The sequence below is a fragment of the Styela clava genome, chromosome 9, assembly GCF_964204865.1.
Source record: "Styela clava chromosome 9, kaStyClav1.hap1.2, whole genome shotgun sequence".
NCBI lineage: Eukaryota > Metazoa > Chordata > Ascidiacea > Stolidobranchia > Styelidae > Styela > Styela clava.
This window is the reverse complement of record NC_135258.1, coordinates 15895036-15911312: the sequence shown is the minus strand read 5'-3', so window position 1 is coordinate 15911312 and position 16277 is coordinate 15895036. Positions and strand designations below refer to the sequence as shown.

The following is a 16277-nucleotide window of genomic DNA, read 5'->3' as shown; positions in this document are numbered from 1 at the left end:
GATATAGAGAAAAACTTGATAAAGCTTCACTATATTCACGATAATCAAGGTTCATTCCCGCTATTGATTGTAATACCACCTTCTTCTACACTACCCAAAGTTTTGATGACTATCTCTATAAAAATTTAGAAGACTGAAGTGTCCCAACACACGGAAAGTGGTGGCTTATTCGGCCCAGGATTATCGCGTTACAGACAGTGAGAGGTGGACAATTAGAGGTGGCATTAGGCACATGAGAAAATCCATATCCGACGTAAATAAGTAATTGAAAAGTGTACCTCAATTTCATTTCAATATTCGTCTTGACACCTGTGCTCCAAACGAGGCTTTGTATAAGCAGTCACTGATACGCAAGTAGTTATATTTTCAAGACGAAACTTTTTTTTTCAATTATACGGAGTATTGACAATTTGACATAAGCTACCCATAATTCTATCGATTTTATAAATGTAATCCAAGACATTATAATTTCATATCTGCAACAATACTCAATATAAATAAATTCGTTTTCCTGGACTTAAGCTTGCTTCATCATCGCCCCCTACCAATTCTGAATTATGTTGTAAAAATCTAATTTTTTGCAAAATTTCCCTTTGAGGCTATTCGATGTCGTAGTAGCGTTTCAAAAACATATACAGGGTGTCTCAAAACCAAGTATACACCTAATTTTGATTTGCTTTTTAGGTACCCATAATATAGCGTTCATCAGAAAACATAGCATAGATAAGTAGTAAAATTTAGGTATTGTTTGAATTTTTCATCAACCCATCAATGACAAGGATAATAACCCAAGAAATGAGGTGCAAAATTGCTGTTTGGCAAAAAACATATAAATCATCAAGGCAAACTCAGCGCCTCTTTAAAAGAGAGTTTGGAATTACCTCGGCTCTATATTTTTTCCTCAGAGCGTCCGTTTCTTGGTCTTCCTGATCTTTGTGCATCAACTACAAATCCAGTATTCCTAAATTTATGATGAATTCCATAACATGTTCGTCGTGTGGTAAACCAAATAATTTCAAATTCTATGTTAAAGTGGCGCTTAGTTTTCTTATCGATCTATTCTACATGCTTTTAGCCAAACAGCAATTTGGCACCTTATTTCTTAGGCTAATCTCCTTGTCATTCTGTGGGCTGATGAAAAATGCAAACAATACCCAAATTTTACTACTTATCCATAATATGTTTTCTAAAAAATTGAACGCTCTATGATGAGTACCTGAAAAGCAAATCAAAATTTAAAAGTGTAAACTTACTTTTGAGACACCTTGTATATATATATATACACATTTCGTGTCCAATAATCAGTAGATGTAACTGGTCGTAAACTGAATCAGTGTGAATAAGATATCAAATAATAATTAAATTCATACACAAGTCATATTATTTATTATTTGTGAATGATAATTGGTTGCAAGCATGGAAAGTATGCTGATGGTCATTTGTTATGTATATTTATATAGGCGAAACATCACGCGGATGGGTAATGCTTCACGTAATCTGCTCATAGAGTCAGTAAATTAGAGATTATTAAATCATGAGTACTGACAAAAATTCAAAGAGATTGGAATTGCTCGCACGTACCAGATTAACTAAACTATTTCAAACTGAGGGCACACTAATTAAAATTGGCACTTTTCCGCGGGCCGCAGTTTGCACACCCCTGGTTTGGACGACTGCAACTTTAGGCAGGTATTAGGAAATTCAAGTTTAAGTCAACCTTCAGAGATGAAGCCCATTCACACAAGTTACAAAATGCATAAGTTTTATTCAGAAAGCATTTATTCACTGTAAACTGACTATAATTATAAAAATGACTGAAACTAAAAATGTTCTATATACAAAAAAAACTATTAAATTTCATTAAATACTAGACTATTTAGATGAAAATCCTAGGATTGAGTGGTTTAATTAAAACCCACACACGCTATTGACTAAAAACAAATGTTAAAATACATTCTCCTAATCACTAACTTAACAAATAAATGTCACAATCCCCGCTGTGGGTGGACTCTACACATCATTTACATAAAATCAATATTTAACATGCTGTAAAACTTTGAAAATTCACAATATATATGTTTACCCAAAATCTTTAAAGTATATTTTTTATTCAAAAATTCATATGACACCATAATACATATACATCACGATCACAAGTCAGAATTTTTCCACGAATATGACAGTGACTAGTCGCAACCGATGAATCGGAAGCCAAGGCATCAATTCAATCCAAAATTTATTTTCACTTAATTACCCTCGGCCAAACAAGTTTGAACACATCTAACTCGAAGATAAATAATCGATAAATTTTTAGAACAGAAAAGCCGTGTCGTAATCAAATCGTATTGAAATAATCTGAAACAATTTTGTGATGCAATATGACATGAATACAATAACTTGAGTTTGTTAAAAGCAAATTTAGACAATGATATCAAGAATATTTTTACTAGTCAGATCAAAAGATCTCAAGGCTAAAAGCCATGTAAAAATATCCCATCACGTAAAAATTCAAAAAGATATTGCAAGTCGGAATATTACACAAAATTTCATTAGATTCTCCGTATTTATAAGTAATATATCTAAATAAATAGTTTGAAAAATACCAATTAGTCAACTAGCTTTAACAATGTTTTCAATTTTGTCAAATCAAGTTCATTAATTAAATTATATAAAAAATTTAAATTTTTAAATACCCATTCGTTAACAAAAGTTAGCTGTTGACAATGCTATTTCAAAGGTCAATTTATCCCATTTGAATCAGAATTTAGTTCCAAATTTGGCAACACAAAAAATAATGATTTTAAAGCAATTACTATGTTGGATCCCATTTCAAATACATATTATCTCGGCTAAAAATAAACAAATGGCAGTCATTCATTCTCAGAACAAATGCAATTCTAATTCTAAAATAATGAAACTATTGTATATAATATAAAACTAACATATGATAATAAGTGCTTTCTAAATAAATCAAATGAAAAATTTACATAAAGTTCATCAACGGTGATGTCATCACCGCAAGTGGTTTCCACACCAACATACTCCAGTGTGCTAGTGGGAGAAAAAAGTATCGTTTGGCATTTGATGACTTCTTGTTGCTGCGTTTCTTCGATCGACTGCTGTCGGTTCTAGGTGATGGATCGGTTTGAGGTGATGGGTGAACTTTGCGTTGATGACGCAGCCATTTCCATTTGCTGGATTTAGAAGGCATTGAAGGTGCTGACTTCGAAAGTTTGGGAGTTGCGAACTGGGGATAATCAGGTTCGGTGACGTCATTCCCAAGCGTTGGACAGGAGGTTGTCATGAAAACATTTGGTACAATACCAGGATTCGTACTGCAAAAATGAAGAAGAAAACATATAGAAGCTAATACACCACCGTCTCTACCCATGATGAAAGCTAACGAGGCACGAGGGAACGAAAATCTGGAGGTGGCCATTGCAAAATTGATCTGCAAATTTGATCAAAAAACTACATTTTGGTATAGATCCCGAAGGACAAATGTCGGGATTTTAGCAAGTTTTACTGGCGCTTCCGCTGGTTGTTGGTTATGAGTACACAACAAAAAAATTAAGAACACTCACCTCTCTTTTTCGTTCATGCTGGTTTCAGCCATATTTGGTTGCGAGGAAATGGAAGCCATTTTTGGCTGCGAGGAAATGGAATACGATTTTGGCTCCGAAGAAATGGGAGCCGATTTTGGCTGCGAAGAAATTTTGTTATCGCCATTTCTACGTAAGTCGATTTCTAGAGAAAGATATAAGATTAAATTACATGAGAAACAATTTTGTATGATGGATATCAGGAACATGATGTTGCCTTATTTTAAATAACCTAACAATGTTTGAAGCATTTGCGAAGTTTTTACAAAAATTTTACTGTGAAAAAATTTTCAAGCTTTATTGCTTGAAGGGGAAATGTGCTGTCGTAAAGAATAAACATTACAAACCTGTGACTCCAAAGCTGCACGCACTTCTTGAACGTCTGGATTCGAGTATAGTTTGGTTCCTTCTTCCTATATCCACACTTCTCGAACGTCGTTGAGTTGCTTTGCGAGCTGGATCACTTGCCGAAATATTATTTGGAACAATCTCGCTTATCAAGAAATTGGTTTTCGCTCCATCATCCGGTTCCCGCGTCCCCTCCACAAATACCTTTAAAGGATTTTTGTGTTAAAATTGGATTGTGTTAGTCACGCATATGCCGGGTACTGGATGTACAGGAAAGACCTCTGGCCTAGTCCCAGCTAATCTATTTATCACTTAACGTCGCCACAGTGTCTCGTCAAAACATGGATTGATAAATTTTATCCATACTGTAAAGTTTTGGATATCTGGATCCAAGTAGACTATGACCTTGTTCAAAGCCAACACTTCATGCAGTTATCTGGTTTTCCGTGGCGTAAGAGTGAATTCTCAGCGATTAGTTGAATAACAATACCAAAAAGTTCCAAAAATAGCCTATATATGAAATATAATCCTACATTACCTGCTGGCCAGCAGTTGTATTCAAACACTCAAAATTGTTTTCCATCTTGAAAATCAACAGGTCGTTGCAAGCAATGTCTGTAACGCTGTATTTTTCTCCGAAATAAAAATGGATGTTGATATAAAACCAGGTGATTGTCAACTGGTCGTCAATAGCAATGCATTTATGATGTCACAATATCATTCTTCTATTTGTCCAGTTTGTTTCCCCGAGCATCGATTTCCTTGTTTATTTCACTTCTGTGCTTAGAGTCTCAGACTGGATATAAATGCTAACACGCCTAGACTGATATTCAAGTATGGTTGGAAACATTGGCTCGTTTTTGCGGTTTAGCGTGCTATTTGTCAATTTTTAGTTGTGTTTTAAAATTTAGTTACAAATCAAATGACTTAAATTGTCCTAATATCCTCCGAATATCCTTAGTTTAATTGCAATAATCAAAAATTGGTCCCAGAAAGCATAATAGACTAATACCACTGAACTGAAATTAGCCACCTGTATCTGTGCGCACATCATCAAATAATTTATTTAAATGAGACACTCCAGTCGTATGTGAACCAAGATGGCGGACACCGGAACGAAGTATATGTAGCAGGTACAAATACTACGGGAGTCACTTGGCTCGTCCCCGAACTCATAAGAGAACTAAAATATGGAAAATTGGAATAAAATTATGGATAATCTGTTTACCCCAGGAGAGTTGTGTCTATAAATCACGCGGCAGTGCAGTCCTCCCTGCGCTCTGTCCAGTTCAACATCTCATGTGTAGTCGTTGAAGGACTTCGCCTTTTGTCAAATTGATATGTTTCTGGCATCGACTTGCTTCTGGTTATTGTAAAAAATTAGCAGACTAAAGTGTCCCAACACACGAAAAATGGTGGCCTAATCGCCCCAGGATTGGCGCCTTACAGACAGTGAGAGGTGGACAATTAGGTGTGCTATTAGGTACATGAGAAAAATCCATATCCGACGTATGCCTATTTTATAACTCTTCATCACTTTACATAAAGGCTGGGTGGGTATGTGAATAAGTAGGTGAAAAGTGTACCTCACCTCTATTTCATTTTGTGTCTTTACACCTGTGCTCCGAACAAGGCTTCGTACAAGCTGTCACTGATACGCAGGTAGTTATTATATTTTCAGGACGAAAAATTGTTTTCAATGATACGAAGTATGGACAATTTGACGTGGGCTACCCATAACTCTATCGATTTTATAAAAGTAATACAAGACATTATATTTTCCTATCTGCAACCACCAATGAAAAAAAAAATTCTGGAGGTAAGCTTCATCATCGCAGCTTACTAATTCTAAATCATGGTGTGAAAACTTAATTTTTGTAAAAAAAAAATCCCTTTGAGGTTATTCGATGTCGTAGTAGCGTTTCAAAACTATATATATATATATATTTACACATTTCGTGTCCTAATCAGTAGATGTATCTGGTCGTAAACTGAATCAGTGTGAATAAGATATCAAATTATAATAAAATTCATACACAAGTCATATTATTTGTGAGTGATAATCGGTTGCAAGCATGAAACGTATCCTGATGGTCATTTGTTATATATATATATATATATATATATATTTATTTAGGCGAAACATCACGCGGAAGGGTAATGCTCTACGTAATCCGCTCATAAAGCCAGTGAGTTAATGATTATTAAATCATGAGTATTGACAAATATCCAGCTATAGATGATGTTTACACTTGAAAGTACACAGGCACTCGACATAAACGAATATATGTTAGATTTTTCTGTGGCTTTTTTATTCTGTATGGCCACTAGCAGTTAGACATGAGTGGGCGCCTCTTTAATAAACGTCGAAAGGAAGAATCGGCCCCATTATTTGACGAAGACGAATTTACTCGATCTTATTACGACATTGAAAAACAGCTGAATGAAAGCAACGATGCAAACAATACTGAAACAGGTCGGCCTGCAGAAGTTATAGGCATGACTTCATCATCCAACGATATGTCTTCAAGGGTAGAGGTTATTCCTCAAGACAATGATGCCAAACATAAGAAGGCACTGATAGGGTTATCGCTTACAGTTGTTATTCTCATCGTGTTATGCGTATGCCTGGTTTACGTTCTGTTCAGCTTGAAAAAAACTAACGAATATTTGAACCAATTCAATCAATGCGTCAGAAGGAATCAATCTGGAGACAGAGCATGTCAGACATGTGCAAGTAAGTTACTGAAATCTGTAATCGCTTGCTAGGGCGTTGAAGGATAACTAGTTTTGGTTATTTATAGGGTACTTTCTAGCTCAGTGGTTCCCAACCTTTTTCGATAAATTCTTACTGTCCATTTTGGACATCTTTATTCCTCCCTCACTAAGCATAAAATCTCTGTTCCCGTTATTTGTTTAATATCTTAATGTGCCTGAAGCTAGTGCTATACACGAATCTCGCACTCTGGCTTTTGATCAGTTCATATTATAACCATTAATACGTATTACAATAGTACTAAAAATGACTAAACACTATTTGTTAAACTACACCAAATACAAAGTGATATTTCCTTCCCAAAACGTCTAATTTCCTCCATGGGGCGAATCCCTCCCCAAATGGGAAAAGTTGTTCCAGCTAGTGACCCTGCTGTAAAGGACTCGCTCTTACACACTGATTTGCGATTTTCTTATCTGATCGTTAGCGATTAGTTTTCAACCCCATGCCTTGGAACGAAATATTACTAATAATATAGCTGTCACCATCGTAATCTTTCATGCTCCTTGAATTGAATACGAAATCTTGACCGCAACAGCTCGTGTTACTCGCCATTTGGGGGGAATATTTTGTGATAACTCTATTTTAGCTAATATTTTATTTCTTAAACCAACATGCAGACGATGTATATATATATTATTCAACAGGAAAATGCCTCACGCCATCCGACGACTGAACTGAACGAACTTATAGCAATATTTGTAAGAAACAGTCGATTAAATTATTAAATCTGTTCTGGACCCACCGAGTCACGACATGAGCACTTCAATTGTAACATACCAGATAAAAACTTTATTTTTCGAGTTTTGCTTTATGGCGGCATAAAAAACGTATGGTGTATGTGTAAATATATATGTTGTAATAAACTAAAATTCATTATTTAAATCATCAATCAAAAATCTATAAATGTAAAAAAACAATTTGCATACCCTGAAAATAGTGGCTAGCTGTTCTGCATACAAGTACATTTTCTCAATTATACATGCAGCCCAAGGGTAGATTTATTTTAAACATATTCTTCATTGTTGTAATTAAACTTCACAGCTTTCGCTGTTCAGCGATCTGCGCTCTGTTGGGGAAACCCCATTATAATCCCACGGGGATTGATTTTGGTATTTTACGTTTTCAACGATCTGCATTTTCACATGCAAACATGAGCTTGTTTATCAGCCAGCTTTTGTCATATCCAGCATTGTATCAGCGCAAGAATCGCATTAAATGGACTTCTCATATTCAGTACTGATTAAATTAGCAATACTTTGATGTTTTTTCGGAATTACCTCTATTGAAATTTGCTTTAAATTTGATTTTGAAGAAGGCGGGTCCTTTTGTGACGCGTCCTGTGAATCGAGATGATTTGTCCTAATATTTCTCAACTTTATAATCGTATAAATTATTGTTCCAATTAAAGTTAGTACAATTCCCAATATTTGAACAGGTTCCTGAGCTTCTTGTGATAATATAACAGCTCCTCCAAGAATCACGACGCAAGTTTTTAATTTCGAAAACACAGCATATGTGACGACTGATGTATGTCGTATGATATAAAACACTGTAATGTTTACTCCACAGGCCATCACCATCGATACGAATACGACTGCCTTAAAATGAAATTTTTGTTTAAAACGATTAATCTTTTTTCTAGTTTCTACTCGATATTAATTAAAAAATATGACGAGCATAGTTATTACATTATTTGTGAGAGATAAGACAAAGTTATAATTGAGTGATACACAATTGCACCCACCATCTAAACAAGGGTGTACGAAATTCTTATTATTTTCAATGCCTGCCTGTTGGACACTTTCGTATATTGCGCGATATCTCACGAAAGCGAGGTTGAATCTGCTCCAAATTTTGTACGTGCATTCATCATATATCGGACCAGAAGCTCATTGATTTTGAATGAATTATGTCGTATAATTAGCGAGGTATTGATTTTAGTCAGACGGAAGGATACACGCCGCTAGATCGATAAGTCGGCGGTCTCTCATCGCTATCTCGTTAATTCATCGTTGGTATCTCTGTGGGAATTTATGTTCCATAACACTGAGCTATTGCGAAAAAATATTTTAGCTTTTTCATTCAATCTGTTTAACTACTTACCACTGATTCATGCAACCCGCATAATATCCCATGTTCTTCCCAAGGTGGTTCAATAAATAAAACAACAGAATTTAAAAGCATTGAAGAAGTGGGAGCTTGATACATAAGTAATTGTAACGGGGTAACTTCTAGTTCTTCTTGCTTTTTCTCAATCCACTGTAAAAATCAGTATAAACATTATTGACATGTATATATATTTAAAGGGTTCTGAAAACCAACGTTAGGCAACGGATTCGCCACACAACAAGGCATAGCGATGATTTGAAGGCGGGTCAATCCTGTCAATCAGGTCAAACTCGAATGATTTAAGGGTTTAGAGGTCGGTTAGCGTTGTTTTCTGGAATGGGAAGCGGTTGCCCGATCACTGGAAACTGTTACGGGTAGTTTTGGTGGTGAAGGCCGTATCCTGTGCCCCCAACCCCCCAGGTGTTGAGGAAACACACTGCGTCGGACAAACTTTGACGATTTGTTCGGTGAGACAAACTTAGTTCGCTAAATGATACATTTAGCCTACATACATACGGATACTGAAATTATTCTGAATACTACCACGCTACTGTTACTGACCCATAATCAGTCTTACCAATATATAAAAAGTAGAAGCAACGACAGCAACCATTGCAAATATGATTCCAACCATGTTGAATGTCACATCAAACATTGAATTAAGTACAATACCACACACCATGATGCCCTAAAATAAATGAATATATATATATAAATGGATAAAATGCATTTAGGTATGTGAGCTAAGTTTCAGGGAAGTGATGTATGCACGATTTTATTTTATTGGAGATGTTAGAAATTGTGATGTTTTATCTGAAAACGACGTTGAATTATTGAGTGCTGGATTCAAATCGTTTTTTGTTACTATTTCTACAATTGATAGAAATTCAGCTATTACTCAGACGACACGCTAATGACCGACTATTTCAAATTAGGATAATATATGAAACTGTTATTTTGACGATGTTCCCCAATATCATAAACAAAGACCTCAAACAAGTAAAATACCTTGCTCGAAATTGACTAATATTTGAGCACATATTTAAATAACGAAACTTTGCCGTTAAAACCATTGAAATTCAGCTTGGTTTGATTTTATTCTATATACTGTATAAACATTAAAACGCAGACTTGGAGATTTTGATTACCAAAACGTATATGGTTGATATTTTATACTTCAAACGGAAATATTTAGTCGTGTGTGCTTATAAGAACTTTCATTTACGTAGTAGGGTATTTGATAAAACAAACGTTAATGAAATCGTATTGAAAAGGGCATAATATAAGAGGTCATCCGACTTACTAATATTGTATAAAGTCATAAAAGAGATTGATTTATAGTGGTTATGTCAATTAAATAACTCTGCAATCAATCAATGCAGAACTTTGCAAGTAATAAATAACTCACCAAAGTCATTTTAATATTTGCTGGATACGTTTTATTATACATAAACGTCTGTAGAACAATTAACATTGGATCTCCGAGACATTTCAAAATCTGGTATGTTCCAACGGAATTGTATTTCAATGAGAAATTTGTGAAAACAACCGAGCTACTGAAAGCAATGGATATGGGAAGTACTTTAATGAACTTGATATGCTTTATCTGAAAATACAGGGAAAATCGGTAAAAAAAATACAATTGAATAATAACAGTTAATTGAAGCAAACTGAAAGTAAACAAAATTTTGCAATATGTAAATATGATTATTTGCAGCACAAGTATTATATTAAGTAAAAATGCGAGTCTCAATCTCAGAGTTTAACCGAGGCGGCTAAATTTGCATTCATTTTCTGGTTTTTATCTCTCCTACAATAAAATTTTATTCCAACTTTTTCGGGCACAAGTCGTTAATGAAAATCGTTTCAGGGAGTATGACTGTTTAATATATATACTACAAATGATCCGCTTGTTATAGATTCTCAAGGTTGTAATTGAGAGAAAACCATGGGTACCAGCATTCTTTTAGCTAGTTTGAAAATGCATTTAGTCACAATTACGCAGTATCGATAAAAAGATTATATTTATTGCATCTATTTGTAATACATATGCAAACATAGATTATGGGTTATGAGAAAATTTAGCTGAATTTTTTCATCATTTAATTTCTTGGATTCTCGAAAATCATTGTTATAAGAAAAATCTAAGAAAACCACTACAGTTTTCTGATATTAGCTTCAGGCAATGCCACACGCAATCGATAGTAAAATGAATAGGCGCAATTATTATTATATAACTGCATTATATATCTATAAAAAAAACTATTCAAATTTGCGATGTCGTCGTAGTCAGTAACGTATTTTGGTGCCACTATACTGGATGTATTTCAAATTGAAAGTGCTCAGCAAGCAGTCAAATAGCGGGGAATTCAACACAGCAGGGGGCGGGGAAGAACTTTAGGATAAACTTTCTTTGAGCACATCAGTCCCAAATCCTATCATTTCTAAGGGTATTGTCAGCAACTGTTAGTTATAAATATCATTGAATATTAACAATCATATCACTTGAGATATATGTTATATTAACAAATATGCATATTACCTAAACACCGATGAAATTAATTCAATGACGATTACTTACTTTAAATCCACCAAGTAACCAGAACGTCGTCAGTCCCGTGAAAGTAGCTGCGAAATGAGCACTGGCAAGTGATATTGGAGGAACATTGTAGTATTTGTATAGAAATTTATTTGTGAAAATAACTCCAATGCTGAAGATGAAATTTAGCACTAAGACGGCCACAACAAAAAGCATTTTATATTCGAATCACTAGAAAATGCAATTTCCTGCTTACCCTAAATTTTTGTGTTTATTATAAGTACCTGTCAAAAACGAAACTATCAAGTTTTTTTTTTACATGAAAAGTCATGAAAAATGTCTCCCGGCATATTCAATTGGTTTTAGACATGAAATGACATTCATTATTATTCTCATAATGTTTAAATAATTCTTCATGAAATATTATTGCACGACTTTTTTATCGCCTTTTTTATAAAGAGATAGAATGGATTGAATTCATACATTTTAATTCGTTGATAAATTTATAATTATTATAAATATAAATAAACATAATACTTTCTACTTTGAAGATAAACCTGAAATACACGAATTCAATAATTTGCTTGAATATTAGTACCGTGCATAATACTCTGGGTCCTGGGAAGCTGATAATCGGATGGGAATTATATTGTCAACTTATATACCTTTGACAGAAATATCACCTTGTTTTTGTCACAACCAAAAAAAGACCTGCGGCATTGAAAGATATTGGATAAAACCTTCCCAGGAGATTGAAATACTGTACTCCCAAACTATACTTGTATAGATAATCCTCACATTGCCTAAAAGATGCAACCTTGAAATAATCGAGCCTCAACTTATACTTTAGGCTTTTTTTGCAGTTCCACTGCCTAATGTCTAAACATAAAAATACACAAGTACTTGTTTGTGAATTTCCCCTAAACTTCCATCTGCTTGTAAATTATGGGTATAACATATCGAGTATGTGACTGGTACGTACGAATGTGCGCCCATTACCAGTCTATCGGGTTTCATTGAGTAGCGCGACCACAGGTGCCCTGAGGGTGTTTTGAGTTGCTTTCTAATACAATCTATTGCATAATACTTGGTGTTAATGATCGAATGTGACGCCATAGTTTAATTACTATAATCTGTTAGAGTAATTTGGAATGAAACTATAATAAAACAGAAATATATTTTGTACGGGGTTTAATAATCGACGTAAATAATTTTGCTTATTTATTTAACGTTATTTTTCAGTTTGATGAAAAAATCCGAATTTTCAGAATTAACATTGATTGCTATTCTTGCGAACTTTCTAAAATGCATCGACAATGTTTCTATTATATTCTAAACATTGAATGACCATTGACATTGTAATAGTATATTCAACTAGCTTTTCGCCCTGCTATAGACATTCTAAATATTATGAAAAGTACAATAAGCGTATTATTTTCCTCACAGCCTGTTCAAAACATACAAATATACAACCTCCATTAGTAAATGCATTCTAATATACCTAGTCCATGCCTACCTGAATATTCTTCGAGAGTAATTTGCGTAGTATTTACATATGAACAACTATTAAATAACAACATTCTTAACACATTTTTGTGACAGTATATTCACAGGAAACGGGCAACATGTATCGCTAAAATATGTATAATACCGTGAGAATTTCTTATCAATAATTGCATATGACCTCTATATCGAGATAATATACTCGAGCGAAAACGTGATTCTGTTATACATTTTCTACGTGTTTGAAAATATCCCCCTAAATTGATGACGTCTGGCGCGACTGATGACTTCTCCTAGTTTTAGAACCGCTTTATATATAGTATTGTTCTTGTTACGAAGCTTATATCTCATATGTGTTTCAAAAAAATATAAAAGCAATCCACAGTTATAGCTCTGGTGGGCCATGGAAGAAACAATTTTCAGAAGTCAGTCGCGTAGAAAAAAAAACAGATCCGCGCGAAAATACACTGGCGGGTATTCCAACAATCCACTCGAATAATAACCTTAGTTAAGTTCAGTTTTTAAAGCCTGCCATTGTGATTATGTGTGTGATGGCGACGTCTATTTGGGCTTGATGGCTAAGAAAGCTGTTTTGTTTTTAAAGTTTTCTGAAGTTCATACGGAGCGTAGTACGAAGTGAACATTCATGCCACTTCATTACATTATTCATGTAGCTACCGTTGATGGATTGCGGCTGCGCGTTGGACCACATAACTGGTTAGCTATTGAAGGAAAAAGGAAAGTATAGGAATGTCATGAGTATTGTAGTAATATAAGAGTAGTTAGCTATAACAGTCCACAGCAGATCAATCTTCCCAAACAGCATTTTCTCCCCGCTTTGAACTGACAGAAATTGACCATATGTCGACGGACATATTCGAAATGCTTAACTTCATGCGCCACCAAACAAGCCATTCATTTGTTTTTCAGTGATTGATTGTGTTTTACAAAAAATTCCACAGTGAATAAAACGGCATCTAATGCTGATCCAATACTTGTATACAGAAGTGATTTCTTCACACCCTCCTATAATGTGCGAACAACACCTTTGGAATTTCAACCTGGGTTACGAATAGTTTTATCGCTAATGGAAAAATATGTAGCCTACTATACACCCTAAATCTAGAAACAGAAATCGAGAGACCATTGTAAATTTTCTTCCACAGTCCTGGCTTACCGCTTACGTGATCCAGGCGGCCTTGGGCTACCATTGGATGATGGCAAATGTTCAAATTTGAGACGATCTTCAGACTCACTTGGGAGTTGGGACACTTCATATCAATTATGTTACGCTAGATATAAAGCAAAACACTGACTCAGGTGAATATCATTTATTCGTATAAGTATATATGAGTATAAGTTTATTTCGACTCCATAATCAGCATAACAATACATTTGACAGATAAAAACAAATAAATAAAAACTGATTATGAAAACAGGGGAATAAATGAAACCTTAGATAAGGTTTATAACGTACAAAATATATGATGGAAGGTTTTGCCAAGAGGAAGTGGTACGTGTTTACTACCTAAAATTATTAAGTTAATTCACACACACACACACACGCAACCACTGAGAGGTTATTTAAGTAAGAATAAAACGCGATAAATTTAGGGTATACTATACAATAAACAAAAAAATAAATAAATACTAGAAAAGAAAAAAATTATTTGCCACACCATATTGATATTTTTGTAATGGTTGCCATTGCTAAATTGATCGATCTTCTAATCGTTAATTAAAATATAAAAGGAAGATTCTATTGAAAACATATTGCCAAGCTGATTGTAGTTGGAGTCAAATGCCAAGTTGCCCAACTAAAGTTGCCAGAATTGGGTGCATAAAGAGGTGGGCGAGACCATTTCATTCCCCAAATTAGAGCCTATCATTGCCAAATTATAGTCCAGATTGTAATAAGTAAAAAAAGTTACCGGTAACAGTAAAATTACTACAATTAAGTAAAGTGGGATAGGAAAATAAATTGGTTACAAAGGGTGTAAGTGAGGTTTTTCATTCTTGGGTATTGATATCAGACAAGGATATAGGAACAAGGTTGTTATTTCACAGAATATCGGAGTCTTTGTTTGATTTTTTCCTTATGTGTTTTACTTCATTTTTTCACTTTGAAGTAACCTGAAAAATAAAAAAATAAAACTGCGAGTAGATGTTTCAATGATTGGGTGAAGGGGAACGCTCTGAACTATTTATTACAGGCAAAAAATAATTGTTTAATAAATGGGATGTATTGTCATTATAAAGCGATGGATAGATGATCTATGACAGGGATGGCGAACCTTTTTCAATGAATGGGTCAAAAATTATAATTTTATCGCGGAACAGAAGAGAGTGGGTCACAGATATTTAATTCACGTTTGTATCTATAAGAAACTTCTGAAACAAATCTTATAAGCTGGTGTTGGTGTAGTTTTGGGCTTTACTTATGCAGCACTTCTATCAGGGACTTTTCATGGCACTCGATTTAATGATATTAGAGTACGAAAACAGACACATGAATTACCAAAAACGTTTAGGATGATGCGTTAAATTATTTTACGGTTCTAGTGTTTGGAGGTAATTCCGCTTTGATAGTGTTATAATTTTTGATCAGCTTCCAACCACATTAAAGCTCTTTTACACTGCCCCATTGTTATATCAGATTTCTAGATTTTTATTTCAAGTCTGAAAGTTTTTGTTTTCACAACGGCATTGTAGACGAGAAACTAATAAAATGCAAAGTAGCATCTAGTTCTCGTATAACCCCTAAAACAGTCTGCAGATGCACTTCCAAAAAAGACAGGCATTGCGAGAAATGAACAGATCAATTGCATTGTTATATCATAAACGATGTCAGGCTCAATAGCTGAATAACGGTGCACAGCGGTGCATACATGCGTACAAGATTAGGGGTTTTGAAAATTACCATACCGGCCCGAAAATCAACATTTTGAACATGAGCGATTGCAGCCCTTCCTGACTGTCCAACTGACGGTACATTATAATAGTTTAGTTATTGTTAGATTAATTTAAGGCCGGTTTTATCAATTTTTATCACTGATATGTTAGCATTTTTTTTTATTTTATTCGTGCCTTCGCTTGGCGGATCACAAATAAAACGCGGTGGGTCACTTTGTGACCCGCGGGTCAGTGGTTCGCCATCCCTGATCTATGATGACATTCTGCTTGGGACAGAGAAAAATTTATCACACCATGCAAAAAACACACAAAATTTTACCATCTATACCTTGGCCAACAAGTCAACTCAAACACCAATACCATGTTAACTCAATGCGAAATTCGGCTTGTTTAAAAGCAACATTTGTTCGTGTAAGTGCGCCGTGAGTTTTTTCCTGATAATTTGCACGCACCAAGATAAAGTTTGGGGACCACTGCTTCATGG

The 16277-nt window shown here is 34.7% G+C and overlaps 3 protein-coding genes across 4 annotated transcripts; 1 reads left to right on the top strand and 2 right to left on the bottom strand.

Moving 5' to 3' along the window:
- Positions 1 to 1985: 1985 nt before the first annotated feature.
- Positions 1986 to 5943, bottom strand: LOC120338774 (uncharacterized). Its single transcript, XM_039406720.2, has 4 exons — positions 4489 to 5943; positions 3950 to 4154; positions 3585 to 3747; positions 1986 to 3335 (listed from the first exon to the last, which is right to left on the bottom strand). The coding sequence occupies exons 1-4, from the start codon at positions 4531 to 4533 to the stop codon at positions 2984 to 2986; spliced, it is 765 nt and encodes a 254-aa protein (XP_039262654.2). The 5' UTR covers positions 4534 to 5943; the 3' UTR covers positions 1986 to 2983.
- A 150-nt stretch (positions 5944 to 6093) lies between these two features.
- Positions 6094 to 7497, top strand: LOC120338775 (uncharacterized). Its single transcript, XM_039406721.2, has 2 exons — positions 6094 to 6687; positions 7374 to 7497. The coding sequence occupies exons 1-2, from the start codon at positions 6291 to 6293 to the stop codon at positions 7400 to 7402; spliced, it is 426 nt and encodes a 141-aa protein (XP_039262655.2). The 5' UTR covers positions 6094 to 6290; the 3' UTR covers positions 7403 to 7497.
- LOC120338771 (solute carrier family 35 member E3-like) lies at positions 7496 to 11964 on the bottom strand. 2 transcript variants are annotated; one of them, XM_039406715.2, is made up of 5 exons: positions 11420 to 11957; positions 10247 to 10444; positions 9416 to 9526; positions 8833 to 8988; positions 7496 to 8327 (listed from the first exon to the last, which is right to left on the bottom strand). In XM_039406715.2, the coding sequence occupies exons 1-5, from the start codon at positions 11591 to 11593 to the stop codon at positions 7941 to 7943; spliced, it is 1026 nt and encodes a 341-aa protein (XP_039262649.1). In that variant the 5' UTR covers positions 11594 to 11957; the 3' UTR covers positions 7496 to 7940. The 2 variants fall into 2 exon arrangements, with proteins under 2 accessions (XP_039262649.1, XP_039262650.1); XM_039406716.2 differs by lacking the exon at positions 9416 to 9526 and having other exon boundaries at positions 11420 to 11964.
- Between the last annotated feature and the right edge of the window lie 4313 nt (positions 11965 to 16277).

Coding starts and splice junctions, on each gene's coding strand:
- LOC120338774 (XM_039406720.2), bottom strand. CDS start 4,533: ATGGAAAACAATTTTGAGTGTTTGAATACAACTGCTGGCCAGCAG. Junction 4,155..4,488: donor ATACAACTGCTGGCCAGCAG/GTAATGTAGGAT, acceptor AATCCTTTAAAG/GTATTTGTGGAGGGGACGCG. Junction 3,748..3,949: donor GTGCAGCTTTGGAGTCACAG/GTTTGTAATGTT, acceptor ATCTTTCTCTAG/AAATCGACTTACGTAGAAAT.
- LOC120338775 (XM_039406721.2), top strand. CDS start 6,291: ATGAGTGGGCGCCTCTTTAATAAACGTCGAAAGGAAGAATCGGCCCCA. Junction 6,688..7,373: donor AGCATGTCAGACATGTGCAA/GTAAGTTACTGA, acceptor ATTATTCAACAG/GAAAATGCCTCACGCCATCC.
- LOC120338771 (XM_039406715.2), bottom strand. CDS start 11,593: ATGCTTTTTGTTGTGGCCGTCTTAGTGCTAAATTTCATCTTCAGCATT. Junction 10,445..11,419: donor GGTTACTTGGTGGATTTAAA/GTAAGTAATCGT, acceptor CTGTATTTTCAG/ATAAAGCATATCAAGTTCAT. Junction 9,527..10,246: donor CAAATATTAAAATGACTTTG/GTGAGTTATTTA, acceptor CATTTATTTTAG/GGCATCATGGTGTGTGGTAT.